This window comes from Echiichthys vipera (assembly GCF_963691815.1).
Source record: "Echiichthys vipera genome assembly, chromosome: 19".
In the NCBI taxonomy this organism is placed as follows: Eukaryota; Metazoa; Chordata; class Actinopteri; order Perciformes; family Trachinidae; genus Echiichthys; species Echiichthys vipera.
In genome coordinates this window covers 22,324,522-22,340,917 of record NC_139844.1, presented here as the reverse complement: position 1 = coordinate 22,340,917, position 16,396 = coordinate 22,324,522, and the positions used below count along the sequence as shown (strand labels likewise).

General features: G+C 41.6%; 1 protein-coding gene across 4 annotated transcripts in view; it reads left to right on the top strand.

The window, feature by feature from the left end:
* The window catches only part of plcb1l (phospholipase C beta 1-like), a 125,957-nt gene that overhangs the window by 84,340 nt on the left and 25,221 nt on the right, over window positions 1-16,396 (top strand). For all 4 annotated transcript variants that reach the window (XR_014593635.1, XM_083933589.1, XM_083933590.1 and 1 more), the window contains exons 12-25: window positions 1,948-2,030; window positions 2,792-2,876; window positions 7,660-7,834; window positions 9,472-9,558; window positions 10,019-10,089; window positions 10,382-10,478; window positions 10,592-10,676; window positions 10,901-11,025; window positions 11,221-11,375; window positions 11,486-11,650; window positions 11,843-11,942; window positions 12,315-12,419; window positions 12,543-12,658; window positions 16,246-16,384. Coding sequence is in view for 3 of the 4 variants with exons in the window: in XM_083933589.1 (XP_083789715.1) it covers window positions 1,948-2,030; window positions 2,792-2,876; window positions 7,660-7,834; window positions 9,472-9,558; window positions 10,019-10,089; window positions 10,382-10,478; window positions 10,592-10,676; window positions 10,901-11,025; window positions 11,221-11,375; window positions 11,486-11,650; window positions 11,843-11,942; window positions 12,315-12,419; window positions 12,543-12,658; window positions 16,246-16,384 (1,588 nt within the window). In the remaining variant the exon portion in view is untranslated. The remainder of the gene's footprint in view (window positions 1-1,947; window positions 2,031-2,791; window positions 2,877-7,659; window positions 7,835-9,471; window positions 9,559-10,018; window positions 10,090-10,381; window positions 10,479-10,591; window positions 10,677-10,900; window positions 11,026-11,220; window positions 11,376-11,485; window positions 11,651-11,842; window positions 11,943-12,314; window positions 12,420-12,542; window positions 12,659-16,245; window positions 16,385-16,396) is intronic.

The following is a 16,396-nucleotide window of genomic DNA, read 5'->3' as shown; positions in this document are numbered from 1 at the left end:
AACTTTATAATAATAATCTTAATAAAATAGTTAATATTTAATAGGGTTAATTATAATCATATTTAAAGGGAAGTAAATAGTATAATAAAATAAACACTAAGAAATTAAAAGGAAGATGGTTGTTAACAGTAATAGAAATCTGACTCAAGAGTATGTCATCCTAATCGTGGATTTCATGCAAATTAAAAGGATTTTAACCTAGATATGTACGTAAACACACAGAAAGAAAAGCAGACATACACAGAGGATAAACGTAAATACGGAGGAAAACCACGCGGGATAGGAAATGGGATACATAGATAGTGGGGCATGCATTTACAGACGGCAAATAGTAAAGGACGGGGTCTTGTGAATGGCCCTAAAATGAAGCGCTGAGGGGCGCTTAACTGAAGGCTCAGAGGATGAGAAGTGAAAAAAACGCATTTAGAGGAGGAGGAGGAGGGTGTGAAAGTCTAAGGGCAGAGTAGGTGTGATGAGAAAAAGGAAAGAGGGAGGCGTGTGGGTGGATTGATTGATCGATCTGGAAAATTTAATTCTAATGAGAGTAACAAAAGAAGAAGAACAAGCTTAATGGAATTACCCAGAGAGTGAAATGAAGAAAGAGTTTTGAGGGACAGACGATGGAAGAGAGTTACAGATGGAGAGGCTTTGAGTTACAGACCAAGACTTTATTGGAGGAGATGAAGCAAATGGAAATAAAGGCATTAACTCAACTGAAACCCTTGTTATTGACGACATAATCAACTTAGACAATCGGAGGCTTAGAAATCTGATATCAAATGTCGAGCTGTCTTCACTGCAGTCGAGCGGCAACACAGCTTTGTGGCTCAGCTCCTGTTTCCGTAAACATATCCATGTTGAAGTGTGTGGGACGTGAATGACCGAGCAGCACACAGCAATTTGTGATGTACTCAACAGGATTTCCTTTCACAGTATTAACCAGAAAGTGTACCATTATGTTCACATGCTGCACACACGTACACTTATTTTACACTGAATCAGGCGTCTGATACACAGAGTAAGTGTCCTCAAAGCAATTTCAGCCAAAAGCAACTGGACTTGGTTGTTTGTCTAGGAAGACGTTTCACCTCTCATCCAAGAGGCTTCACCAGTTCATGTACACATCTGACCAGGCTGGGACTGGTCCAGGTCCAACTAACTGGTGTGAGATCCAGGTATTTAACAATTCACAAGGCCGATGACGTCACTGAAAACCTTTGTGCTCCAAGTGCCAACGACTGTCATTAGAGTGGAAGTCGTTGGTGGGAAGTTGGTTTCGACTTCGTTAGTGCTCTTTTGAGTCTGAACGACAGTCGTTGGAGTCACAGGAGGCCTTTTGGCCACTTGGAGCACAAAGGGTTCAATGACATCATCGCCCTTGTGAGAGGTTAAATACCTGGATCTCACACCAGTTAGTTGGACCTTGGTCCTGGTCCTGGTCAGATGCGTACATGAACTGATGAAGCCTCTTGGATGAGAGGTGAAACGTCTTCCTAGACAAATAACCAAGTCCAGTTGTTTTTGACTGAAATTGCTTTGAGGATAACGACGACCTGGACAAATGAGAACATTCACAGGTTCACAGAGTAAGGTGGAGTGTACTTTATATTTCGTACGACTGTTAATCTTCCCATCTGATCATGCCTACAGTTATGGATGTCAAGAGGTTTGAGCATGTTCTCAGGGGGAAGCTCTCCGACTTTAGGGAAATGTAGGAAACCCTATCGTTGTAAATGGATATGATTTTGGCTGGTATACGAGCTCAAGAGTGTTTAGTGCTTTATTTTCCTCTGACTCCACAGCACATCATCACATAAACATTCATTGTTTTTCACGCGCATTACATAACTCAATAGAAATAACAACATACCGCCCTAAGGTGTAGTGTATTTAACATCATTCGAAGTGAAATGATCCATTGATTTTTCTTTTTGTTTGTGGTTTTAGGAGGTGATCGAGGCTATAGCGGAGTGTGCCTTCAAGACCTCGCCCTTCCCCATCATCCTGTCTTTTGAGAACCACGTGGACTCGTGAGTCAGCAGATCATTTCATGTGGGGGTGTTGAAAAGTCTACAAAATGAATGTCGACCTTATTATTCAGTGTTGCCTGTCAATGGATGGTTTAAGATCAATAGGCGCGATCAGCCATTTTTGCGTGTATCTGCTGTGTCACCATCTACGCAGCTTTAATTTCTGTCTTTCTTTTTTTTAATGCTGTTAAAGATCACAAGTTAATTATTTTGTTATCTGGAGAAAACAAGCTCATCAGCCTGTTATCATGAGGAACAATTATTAGGGCCTACCTAAAATGTTTATCAGAGATCAGAAGTGCCATGCCAGTCAGCCTGGGGTCAAGCCAACCGTCACTCACATGTGCATGGTCAAATTAACCTTAACACATCCAGATCCAGCTGAAGGTGACCGATTTGGTAAAGTAAGAGGATATAGGGATGTGTGACTGTATCTGGTTTTCAAAACAAGGTTTTAACAAAGGATATACAGTGTGTACAAAATGCAGATTATTTGATTATATTATCAAGATGTATACACATGTTTCCTGAGTCTCAAATGTATCTAGTTCAAGGTACAAATGTGGGACATTTACTTTGGAATAATAATTAACTTGTGATCTTGAGATGACAGCATTAAAAATAAGCAATGTCGGGCATGGCCGTTCTCCGCTTTCGTACCAGGGAGTAGCGGTGGCATTCATATTCAGTATGTGTCGATACTTAGCAGAGAAACCATGATGGTGTGTGTCTGTGTTTGTTTTTGCGTGTGATGACTCCAGACCAAAGCAGCAGGCTAAGATGGCAGAGTACTGCCGGTCAATATTTGGAGACGCATTACTGACAGAACCTCTGGAGAAATATCCTGTGAGTACAAAGGATCTTCGAACTTACACACACACACACACACACACACACACACACACACACACACACACACACACACACACACACACACACACGCGCGCGCACACACATGCGCATGTGCTCACACATACACAACATTCACACTTGCGTGGTCTCTCTGTGGCGCTCTCTTTTTCTAACTCGCACACACGGATGCATACAACATGGCCAGCAGCAAGGGGTTCAGCAGATGTTATCACACAGATGAGTGCACCAAAGAAGTGTCCTTGAACACTGCTGGCCAGCTTGTTACCCATACACATATACATTCAGGAGGCAAATGATGGCACGCTGACACAAATGTTCATATATTTGTTCACATACATTAGTATTTCTCTGCATTTAATTCCCCTCTGCCTCTCGATCCGTCTCACAAACATTCTGACATGTCCCCTTGCACCTGACAAAATGTGTTGTTGCTGTCTTTCCTCTTTCTGTACACTCCTAAATGGCCTCCCAGACTTTCATTCTTATTTTCAATCACAGACACACACACATACCTGTGGCTATTTACGTGCCATGGAATCCAACTTTTAATGATTGTTCCTGGCGCAGTTGTTTTTTATTCCCCTGCATCACCTCTCTGTTATCACAGGGGCGAGACCGCAAACGACAAGCCTTGTAAGATTAAATTGAAGTGTTTTACGCTGTAATAATCTAAACGTGGCTTTTCTTGGCAGCCCTTTATCTGTCTCTCCTCTGTTGCCATGGCTACTACTCAAAAGCTTGCTTTGTCTCTTTGTGGCCAAACTCTTTTCTTTTTTTTCCCACAACAGTCTTTGTGTGTAATGACGCAGGCACTTACGTGAGGCAAATGTTGGACACTTGTCACACAAACTGTCACACACACACACACACACACACACACACACACACACACACACACACACACTCACACACACACACACTCAGACACACTCAGACACCTCTCAATAGTGTAATTTGTGTGAAAACAGCACACATATGTACTTTAACATACCTCCTTGCACTCTATTCACCAGGGATGTCTTGTCCCTGTTGACATAACACCGTAGAGCAGCTTAAGTTCCCAGCAGTCTTCTGACTAGAATTGACATTGAAGTATTATCAGGGGGGAAGGCTTTCGAACAGAGTGGCTAAGGGAAGGAGAAGGAGAGAGATGCAAGGAGACAGACACCAAGGGAGAAGTTAGAGAGAGGGAGACAATGAGAAAGTGCCAGTGAGGAATCTGATTTCTACCACTGAGCATGTAATAACTTGGAAAGGTGAGTGCAATGACAACTTCTCCCCTCTGGCATTGAGACAGCCGTGTATACAGCGTATCAAATGGGATATCAGCTCTGTTGGTCCTTTGGGGTAGGGGCAGATAGGGTAATATGGCAAGATTGGTTCTGGCTGAGAATAAAGAGGATTAGGGTTTTCTGAGAAGTTCAAGCTCCCCTTGTATCTCCGTGCCACAAAACCGCCATTCATTGTTAATGGAAGAGACTGGTGACAATATTTGTTTGTTTTTTCAATTAAATGGTCTGCGCTTTCAAAAAATGGAGCTGAACATACGTAAAATTGGATTCGCCAAGAACATGTTTATTCCTGTTTGCTATCTGGCTCTCATCACTGCCTTCATTATGCTGATGAAGCCTGCGTTTCCAAAACAGTTTCATTATAACCAGGGGTCAAATTGGGGTTTGGCTTTTCTTTGGTTTCAGGGATGCTACCTCCCAAAAATTGGAGGCAACCTGTCACAAACTATCCTGCCTTATAGTTATACTATAATTTTGTGAATGTGAAACTTTATTTAAGCAGAATATCAGAGCGATTTAAATCCTGTTAGCAAACCTTTCAGTTTTGCCTTACCTGGCCATCTTCCTATCACACTGACTGACAAGTGCACTGAGGTCGCTTCTTCTTCTCTTTTAACGGTGTTAGGCGTCACCTCTTCCTAGACTGAGGCTGCTGATCTGTCAGATCTGCCTTAAAGGAAGCGTATTTAGCTATACAACTACGCAGAGCGTGTGATTTAGTTGTCATTTGGATGATTAAGACCGAGATTGTGTAAAAATATATACATCGTTGAAGACGTGCTAAGTTAATAGACCAGCAGTGGGATATATGCAAGTAGGCCCGATTTAACTCCTGATTATAACTTCAGAAAAAAATATGAAATATATTGAGAAATAAAGATTTTGTTGTTTGTTCCGTTTTGTTGAGGCTTAGTTTTAAGCTGCTGGTGGATCAGAATTGGCAAGGGGACATGTACTCGCACACAAGAAGCAGGCAGGATTGAGAATAATGTGGGCAGAAAAGGAAGCATAAGCTGTTGGAGCTACCGTAGCTGGCTGGAAAATAACAACTTTCCACAAATGATACACATTTAATCAAAGGCTGCATTACTTTTATCGCACTTAATAGTGAAAATGAAACACCCTTCCCACTGTAGTCTTCTACTTCTTTCAACATACAGTTATACAAACAAACAGTACTTCAAATAGAGGAGTCTATCCCTCCTTTTCTAAAATGGGCTTTATCATTGAGGATTTAAAGTTCAGTTAAGGTTAACCACGACCTGATAATCCACAGGAGGCGGCCAGAAACAGTCAGAGGCTGCAGACGCCTGACACACATTGTTGAATTTGGAAGTAGTATTCAGATCTGATACTTACGTAAAAGTACCTCAACATAACATTCCTGTATGCAGAATTGCACTTCAGTAAAATAATTATTATAGGCAAAATGTACTTGGAGTATCAAAAGAAAGAAAAATATTGTATTTGAGTAAGTACAATAGAGCAAATATTCCTGGAATCTGCGACTGTGTCTTTAAAACAAAAAAAGCATTTTCTGCCTCTATTGATGCCCTCATTTCACTCCCTTTGTACAACTGCTCAACAAAACAGGATTGGGGATTGGGAGAGAAAGCTTAATACAATCCACCCAGGTAAATTGTCATTCAAACAGGGTTGGTGCTGTGCATTTGAGTGCAGTTAAGATTACGTGCCACATCCCGCCTTGAACTGGTTCCGTTTAAGTGGAACTGTTTGAGTGAAGCCAAGACAAACAGGACATCTAATCTTTATTGTATCACTTCCCAACAACAGTAGAGAGGTGAAGATGAATGTGTGGGGCAGCTGGGAAAGTTGGATCCCTGCTTCCCTGCTTTTAAGTACAAAATATTTAAAGGTCCCATATTATAAAAAGTGAAATGTACATGTTTTTATTTACTTATTATTAAGCAGGTTAAGGTGCTGTACAAATACTGTAAATGTATCAAACTGCTCAATCCACAGAGAAATTCACACAGCCCGTATTCAGAGAGTGTGCAGGGACCCACTAACCGGATGTTCAGCCGTAGGTCGAAGTCAGGCTGATGGTGAGCAACAGTCACCCCAGTTTGTGTGTTGTGTCCCACACCGTTAGCACAAGTGTGCCTCTAAGAAGGCCGACAGGGTCCATGAGAGAAATAGGGGATTGGCAGTTCAGTCAGTGCACAGGAAGAGAAACGGAAGAGATTAAAGTAAACAAACGGCTAAAGTCACGAGGCTGCGAGATCAATAACAAACTTATTTGGCTTGGTGAGTCCCCGCCTTCAAACAAACCATCAGGACTTCTGTTTAGTTGTGATGTCACAACTATACTATATAAAGGTAGAAAATAAACCTTAATCCTAGACTGAGGTCGCTGATCTGTCAGATCTGCTTTAAAGGAAGCGTATTTAGCTAAACAACTATGAAGAGTGTGTGATTAAGTTGTCATTTGGAGGATTAAGACCAAGAAAGTGTAAAAAAATATGCATCGTTGAAGATGTGCTGAGTTAATAGACCAGCAGTGGGATATATGCAAGTAGGCCCCATTTAACTCCTGATTATAACTATAAAATATGAAATATATTGAGAAATAAGGTTCAGTTACAGTCATTACTCGGCTGCAATGACATCGCAGAAAAAGAGTGCAGATGCAGGAGACTCTGTAATGCTGACTGGGCTTGTTCAGCCAGGGGGCTTAAAGACAGGTTTTAAGTATGTGTGTTCAGACAGAGGGTGAAAACATGTATATTTTAATATAACATGTAAACATGTTCTCGTAGAACCCAAAATACACATATGAGCCTCATATGAGCATAATATGGGACCTTTAGAGTTTATCTTTTTTTGCCTATAAGTTGTAAACTCTGTGAGTCCTGAATGTATGTGAGTGTATTCAACATCACTGCTGGCTTTCTCCTCTCCATGCATTATTAATATTCCTAAACACTGTGATCTACCAGCAGTATACCCCATAAATAAATCTGACATCTCCCTACGTCGAGCCGTCTCCCTTGACAGGGCGAATGTTTGTGTTTAACACTCTGTTCCCCCCCAAGGAAGCAGATTTTTAGTGTTGAAAGTGTAAACTTTTCAGCTGTTACATCAACAGAGTTGGAAATGTTCAGTGCTGATCCTCGCGGCCACTAACAAGCAGAAAAAGATTTCTAAAACTGCCATGAATTTACATTTTGAATGACTCACTCTGGTTATACAACTTCAGTATTTTCTTCTGTAACTAGCTAAACTGTTGTCATATATGGGTTGGATGGGAGTTTTGAACTTTATAACATTTGTTTTTTGAATTTTCTTATGTTTTCTTGTGTTTTCTTGTGTTTGTCACAAACAAAAAATCATATAAACATGAAACAGTTTCATATGAACTCTCTCTCTCTCTCTCTCTCTCTCTCTCTCTCTCAGTGCCTGTGTCTTACTTTATGTCCTTTGCTTTCCTCCACGCCGTCCAGCTCGAGTCTGGTGTGCCGCTACCGAGCCCGATGGAGCTGATGGGGAAGATCTTGGTGAAGAACAAGAAGAAACACCACAAGACAGACGGAAGCACCAAGAAGAAACTGTCAGAGCAGGTTTCAAACACCTACAGTGACTCTTCCAGTGTGTGTGAGCCCTCCTCCCCTAGCGCAGGTACAGTACAGCACTCCCTCTAACACACAAGCACACACACCCACACTCTACAAGCAGAGAAATCAAGTCACAGTGGGTCCGATGAGTTATGATGGTTCAGATGTAAAAGCCTGACCGTTTGGGTCCATCTGTAATATGAACCAACACCTCCATGTGCTATTGTTTATCATTCATCATTTTCATGGCCCTCTCCATCAGCTGAAGATATTATTGGCTGTTGCATACAGTGCGAGTCACCGGGGCATCTTAAACACAGGCCAGCAGTGGCCTTCAGTGTGTGTGTGCATGCTGCTGTGTGTGCGTACATTATACTACAACTGTCTGCTGAACTTTTATATGTCTGAATTTATGGTTTTTTATATTTTAACAGCTGCTCTGTGGTTTTACGTTTCCCAAATCATTCAGACCTACATTAGAGTTGGCTACGCTTCATATGTGTCCTTCTTATATATATATATACGGTATATGTATGTATGTGTGTGTGTGTGTGTGTGTGTGTGTGTGTACACATGCATGCATTTTGTTTCCCAGTATCCGTCATGAGGGTTTTTTTTAAAGCGATGGAATTTTTATTTTATTGTTTTCCCACTGAAGAAAGAAGTTATCATAAAAGGTTCACAGGTTCGGCCATTGTTGTTTAGACCCGTAAATAGTATTTTGAAAGGGTGTTACATCAGACTTAAAGACCATTTTTATTCATATTTGTTAATACAGGATATCCTTCAGTTGTAAAGTCTTATAGACCTTGTCATCAATCACCTTTAGTTTTCTGTGGAAGCTGAGCTGCAAGCGTCACTCTTACACTAACACACACTGCCCCCTGGTGTAAGGAAATAAGCAGCACAAGTGTTTGACTGATAATGGACAGGAATCCTGAGAATACTGTGAATTCATCATACTATATGATCCAGTTTCACCAGAATCGGTGGTAGTGTGTAACTAAGTGCCCTTAAGCGGTATACACTTCTCCCAGGTGATTACACCCCCTCGCTAAAGTTACAGAAGAAGAAGCATTTACTGCACAGAGTGGGAATGACAGAGGCATCATACTCCCTATGACAAGTCAGTGTAAGAACCAAATGATTTTGAAGTTGTTATTTTAAGGCAAATAGTTGACAAAAATGTTGCTTCAAGGATAAACCGTGAAAATAGAAATCCAAAAAGCATCGCTTCCTGTTAGCTTTAACGGATGTTCGGAGGAGCACGCAGTGACATTTAAAGACTGTATCAACATTTTTATGAACTGTTCTCCTCTCTCATCTGAATTGTGGCAACTTGATAGTAAAGACAGTGTTTAAAGAGTTTTTAGTGAGTGAAATTTAACGTGAGTAAGGAGTGAAAAAAGAAAAAAGCCTTTTGAAAAGTGCACACTCTTGGATCAGTGTGGCTGTGAGGTGTTCCTTGAAGCAGCACGTAGCTTCTTATTGTCATTAACTGAAGCACTTTGTATAATTAAAAAGGGTTTAATATTATTAATTACAGAGCTGAGAGTTATATGACATACTGTGCTGCATCATGGTCGACTAAACTTTACATTATCGTCAGAACACTTTAGATGAAGCTTCAATGAGGTTTGCCCTTGTAGTATTGTAGGATGCAAGCTTGTTGCTGATGGTGAGTTTGTTTTGTCCACACAGGTTCAATCAAAGAGGAGATGGCAGACTCCTTGCAGCAGTCGGATGGTGCTGAGCTCAGCCTGAGGCCGCAGGGCAGAAAGTCTATCGGTGAGTCATACATAGTACATGACCTCAGATTCTGCGGGAAAGCTTTAGCAGAGCTCTCATCAGGCGGGCTGCAGACGCTATAGGTCAGTCCGACCATTACACTGCTAAAATTAATTTCCTCAGTCAGTGTGACCTCAGATTCAGTGGGAAATCTTTAGTAGATCTCTCATTATGCAGCCACAGCCTGGGTCAGCTCGACCAAAACAAGATTTAAATGAGTTTCCTCGGTCACCATGGGCTGCGTGGGTGGGGCTTCTTTGTGTCCTTGCTGTTAATATGATAGAGGCTACTGATCCTAGATAAAGACCTGTTTAAAGGCTATCAGCTGTCAAACCGGTTCTTCCAACATTTTGCATCGAGGATGGGGACATTTCTGTTCAATTTACACACATTTAACTTTCATTCATTTAGCGTTGTTTATTGTGTTTATCTGTGACCATATCTGTGACTCATGTTTCAGGTGAGGTGGAGGCAGAAAGTGAGGATGAAGATGACGATGATGATGACTGTAAAAAGGGCTCAATGGACGAGGTGCGTATCTTACAAGTTGAACTCAGCAGCCCGTTCAAATAAAGTGAAACTATGGAGATTTACAGCTCAGGGTACTTTTTGCATGAGACTGCCCTCTGGTGTACATATATGATTATGTGTTTTATGTCTTCTGATGCATCGCCAAAGTCCTGAACAATAGGACTTCTGATATTATTTTGGGCTTTTGAAGCTCATGAAACATTCTTTTCAATGTTTTCAAGGATTATAACAGACCTTGTTTTAAAACCACTGCATTACACTTAGATATGTGTGTGTGTGCTTTCATATACAGGGGACAGCAGGCAGTGAGGCATTTGCCACAGAGGAAATGTCCAACCTAGTCACCTACATCCAGCCGGTCAAGTTTAACAGCTTTGAGGCTTCCAAAAGTATGTAAAACAAAACCTTTCCTTTGAAAAATGTACAAACTAAATATCTTTATTAGTAATACTGTCCGCAGTCTGGATCACTGTGATCAACATGTGACCGTATCTTCCCGCAGAGATCAATCGCAGCTTCCAGATGTCATCCTTCGTAGAGACCAAAGCTTTGGAGCAACTGACCAAATGTCCTGTAGAGTTTGTAGAGTATCCCTCCCAGTTTGACTGTACTTACAATGTTTGAGTCTAATTTGTGGTAACGTTTTCTTCTTCATCGCTTCACTCACATGGCTGATTTTGTAAAATAAAAGTCTTAATGATGTACAAAGCATTGTGTGACATGTAGAAGAAGGCATTAGTAGTAGTAGCAACAGTATCAGATGTACATTCTAATGCAGACCATGCAGCATTGTCCTTAACCAGCTGTTCAGATACAACAAACTTCAGCTGAGCAGGATCTACCCTAAAGGCACCCGAGTGGATTCATCCAACTACAACCCTCAGCTCTTCTGGAACGCTGGCTGTCAGCTGGTGGCTCTCAACTTCCAAACCATTGGTTAGCCGGGATAGACCTTTCTATTGCTTTTTTTTTTTTTAATCTTTTAATTTGTATGTCTCAAAAGGCCCTCCTTTTTTAATGCCTGCATATGTAAATATTAAAGTCTGCATTTTAAAGTCTCTTTGACAGTTTTATTTCAGTGTTGTTGAATCACCCACATATTTAAAGTGTCCATCTGTTCTCACTCCACAGATCTGTCCATGCAGTTGAACCTGGGCATGTATGAGTACAATGGGAAATCTGGCTTCAGACTCAAACCAGAGTTTATGAGGCGGCCGGACAAACACTTTGACCCTTTCACAGAGAGCACAGTGGACGGGATAGTAGCCAACACACTGTCTGTAAAGGTGTGTGTTTGTGTCAGTATTTTTGTGTGTGTGTGAATCTCTCTATGCTGTCTGTGTGAGTTTGATCGCTTTTTCTCCCTCTTGCTTTCTTTCCTTCTCCGTCACTCCAGATCATCTCAGGCCAGTTCCTGTCAGATAAGAAAGTAGGCACGTACGTGGAGATGGACATGTTCGGCTTACCGGTGGACACCAAAAGGAAAGCGTTCAAGACCAAGACATCTCAAGGCAATGCCATCAACCCTGTTTGGGAAGAAGAGGCCATTGTCTTCAAAAAGGTCTGACTATTGATAAGGAAATGCATCAATTTCATTTCATTTTGGCTCCTCTTAATAGCCAGATAATAGCAAATAAAGGTACTGCAATATATGCACTATACATATGCAATATTTCTAAAAGACAGTGTAGCAAAGCCAACTTAGTGGTGTCAATTTGAAGAAATAATGAGTGCATTTATGCATTCTCCTTAGGTTGTTCTGCCCACACTTGCTTCTTTAAGGATAGCTGTGTTTGAAGAAGGAGGAAAGTTCATCGGCCACCGTATCATTCCTGTGTCAGCCATCCGCCCAGGTAATAAGGTTTTGTTTCAGAATACAGGAAATGTGAAAAAAGCAAAGGGATAAGAATTTAAAAATACACCATCAGAAACCATAAACATGTGTACATTAACAGACCTTTCTGAAAATGTGGCAGTTTAGCTATCTTAGCTAATTTTCAACAGCAGTCCCTTGGACTTTGCTCAAGGTCAATATCCAAAGTCCATCCTGTGATGGGATCACACCAGCTCATGCACCAGGCATTAGTGGGGGAGACAAAGGCCCTTTTCCTTCTTTCTACTACTACTACTACCCCCCCCCTACTTTTGGCCTGTGAAATATCTTGACTGTATCTTGCACAGTTGTGCCGCTATCTATATATCTGACCCTTAATCTGACTCTACAGGCTATCACTACATCAGTCTGAGGAATGAGAAGAACCAGTCCCTGACTTTGCCGGCTCTGTTTGTGTATGTAGAAGTAAAGGACTATGTCCCAGACACATTTGCCGGTAAGTCAGATTGGTGAATATATCAAAACCAAAATTATAATGTTTTGTTCAGAAAACCCTTAAGGTCCAGAGTCATGTTCAGTGTTACAAAGCGGCTACTTTGTTTTCTTCCCTGTTCTTCAGATGTCATTGAAGCCTTGTCCAATCCCATACGCTATGTCAACCTGATGGAACAGAGAGCCAATCAGCTGGCTGCTCTCACTTTGGAGGAGGGAGGAGAAGAGGAGGGTGACAAAGAGGTGTGTGTGTGTGTGTGTGTGTGTGTGTGTGTGTGTGTGTGTGTGTGTGTGTTTGTGTGTGTGTGTGTGTGTGTGTGTGTGTGTGTGTGTGTGTATGCGCGTGTGTGTGTGTGTTTTTTGGCTTTTCTCTCCATCACATATGCAGGACATCCCTCATGTGTGTGCTCATAATTGTATGTGTTTATGTGCGTTGTGCCACTGATCAGTTGCTGATTGAGATGAGCAGTCCCTCAGCCAGCTGGCCACTCTCCTCATTGTCAGGAGCTAACCCGTTTAGAAATCCAAAACAGATGGTGGGGCGAATTAGATGATGGAAGGAGTTCCCTTTCTTCAGTAAAACCCTATTAAGATGCAAATTAGAGGGAAGCATTATGAGGAGGTTTTTAATATTACCACACTTTAAACCCACAGCCAGCCACCAGCACCATTGTAGTGAAAAGATGGATTATGAACTACAGCAGCTTGTTTCCAGCACAGACCCCCTTAGATATTATCAGCTGACTTTTGTTTGTTTGTCATTTTTCACTCCCACTCGATCCATGATAAACTGCACTGCAGCCACAGTAGCTGTATTGTTACTGTATCTCATCAAGCCTCTTGCAGCATCCACCTGCAGGCTCTTAGAGGAAGTCTGTTTGGGACTCTGTGTACTTTCATTGTTCTATACCTGTTTGGCTGAAATGACGCAATGGATGATACGGTAAGATCACATGGTTACTCAAAGATAACCTTTGCTTTGGTTTCTGACCATGCTGAAAGTCTCATCCCTCAGTCACAAAAAAAGATATGATCTGAGGTTGACAACCAAATCCAGCACAACATAAACTCGTACTGGCCGGATATCAGTCCCTCTGCAATGTATTTTGCATGGGCACAGTCTGCTTAGCTCTGCTCATGCTATGACTGTTATTGCTTTAAAGAAATACGAACAAGCAAGAGCATTTTTCCCATATCCCAGAATGATAAGCCGTCGTAGCCATGTACTCCAGACCTGCTGTATAATGTGGCAATGCAAGACTACAATCCCTCGGACCACAAATTGATGCTATTCAGATCTGTTATTGTAAGGTTGTAGGTCTAACCCTGACTTAAGCATAGCATCAATCTTAAAGGTACCCGTGAATACTTTTGACCAATTAAAACATTTCTGTGGAGAGCAGACATGAGGATGCACATGCATGTGTCTGTACTTGCGGGGGACTGGATACACAGTCCTGACGATTATTTGATGAATGTCTTTTGGTGGTGGTAAGTAAGTAGTTAATTGTTTTAAGTATCGTGCACAAAAGGGTACCCAGCCAACATGGGCTTACAGTACAAGACACATCAAACCTATCAAACAAGAGCAATAACATAAGAAAGTGAACGCTCCCTGCATGTCAAACAAGGTAAATCATGTCAAAGCAAATGCACACACAATCTTAGACATCCCAAATATAAAACACAACTTAGGCACATCTGAGGCACAGACTGTTCCTTTAACACATCAGACATAAAGCACCCTCCCACGCTCTCCGCAGGCATCTCACCAGACTGAGCTAGGAGGTGACAGACATTTTAAAGAGAAGCATGTCTAAGATTGAGATATAATGGAGAATAGAACAAGACTGAAATCAAATGTTTTGACTCCTTCCCGATCACACAGGTGACACATCATAATGTGCCAAGAAATGCAAGACAGACCAGGAGGAGGAAGAGGCGTAAATAGCACAAATGTGGATAAGCCTGTGCATGTTCTCATTTGTCCAGGTTATTGTTATCCTCAAAGCAATTTCAGTCAAAAGCAACTGGTTATTTGTCTAGGAAGACGTTTCACCTCTCATCCAAGAGGCTTCATCAGTTCATGTACGCATCTGACCAGGCTGGGACTGGTTGATGAAGCCTCTTGGATGAGAGGTGAAACGTCTTCCTAGACAAATAACCAAGTCCAGTTGCTTTTGACTAAAATTGCTTTGAGGATAACGCAAATGTGAATGTAAAAAATACACAAAATTATTCAAAATGTAGTCTTTGAAAAGGCTTTATGAGGAAATACATGCATTCAACAGATTTGTTAGACCTCAAGGATATACAAAATGCAATTTGATGAGAACCAGTGATTGCATACATAATCGTTCTTGACAAAACAAAACTCCACAAGCTACCTTTAACTTTAAATCTGTCCCAGGCAAAATCACCAAACTACTTTCACAGTGAAAGCACGTACTGACTGACCCTAACTGTACACATGATATAAGAAAACTTTATGAATTTAAACTAGAGTGGGCCGTGGAGTAAAAGCTGTACGTAACATAATTCAAAGCAGCTCAGAGACTTTGAACACGTCCTGGCTGCATAAGAGAATGTGTCCCTCTGCTTTGTTTCAAGCGGCATATCTTGAGAAAAGACAACATTTCACAATCAATGAACATTTCACATCAATGGTCCATCAGCATTACAACAGAAGCAGGAGAATGGTAACCTTGCACATCCTGCATTGAGGGTAAAGTAGCAGCAATCTTTTGTTTACCTAGTCATTTTGGACCAATGTGGGCGTGGTGCAACAGGGAGCAGACAAAGGGAGGACATCTAAGGAGAGACGTGTGAGCTAAGGCAGGACTCAGGGTTATCTGGGGTTAGAGCAAGATGGGACTGGAGAGAAGGGCTGTTCCTGAGGGGCTTCTATTATCTGATTTGCCAGTTGATATGATTACCCACGAGGATGGCAGACAGAGCGTTGATTCATGCTGTGACCATGGCAACAGTCACCAAAAGTGGTAGAGCATGAAAAGGCAGAGGTAGCTGTGGGGAGACAGATGAAGAGAGTGGAGAAAGACAGGAGAAGATCTGGCTAGTATGACTAGAGCAGAGATCGCTTAAAATCGTGTTAACATTTCAGAGATAAGAGCATACAGTCTGAGTTTCAGCGGAGCCTAGGGGAAATTAAAATCTGCTGAGCCTCGGCACAGGGAGCGATGTTGAGAGTGGGTTACCAAAGCTATGTCTACAGACTATCCAGCTGGACACAGGTACAAAAAAAGAGACTTCTGAAAACAGACATCACAGCTGGAGGACGTTTTTCTTCCTCCAAAAACAACTTTTCTAAATGTCTTTTAAACATCGTAATGGTTTTGTAAGGCTCTGTGACACGGAAGAAGGAGAAATTTGTAAATTTGCATTTAAGGTTGAACAAAGAAGAAGAAAATACATTGTATTGGAAAACACCTGATAGCAGCAGAGAAGTGTGTTGTCTGTATTTGTGCACCACCGGTAAACACAAGGTCAATATGTGTTGTTTATTTTACTGAACTTTAGAAGCTCAAATGTATGATAACAACCATATCATACACATGGTCACCATAGCTTTCTGCTAAATCTTTGCACTTTTAACGTCCGCACTGTTTTTATTATTGTCTATGTTCTTTCTGTAATGCATTTGAATTCATGACATGTTGTGCTGTGAAGCACTTTGAGTCTGCCTTGTCTATGAAAAGTGCTATACAAACAAAGTTGCCTTGCCTTGCCAACAATTTGAATTCCTCTACAGAAGAGTAAGTGCTGTATTCAGTGATGTGATCTGAATTTTGCATCTTTCATGTAACGGACAGGTGGAGGCAGGAAGCGATGCCACCTCAGAATCTAAGGTGGACCAGAGGGTGACGCTGCCTGCAGAGAACGGACTGACCTCCACTCCCATTATAGCCCCGAAACCACCTTCACTGGTCGGCCACCAACCCCAGTCTGCAGGTGGTGTATGGA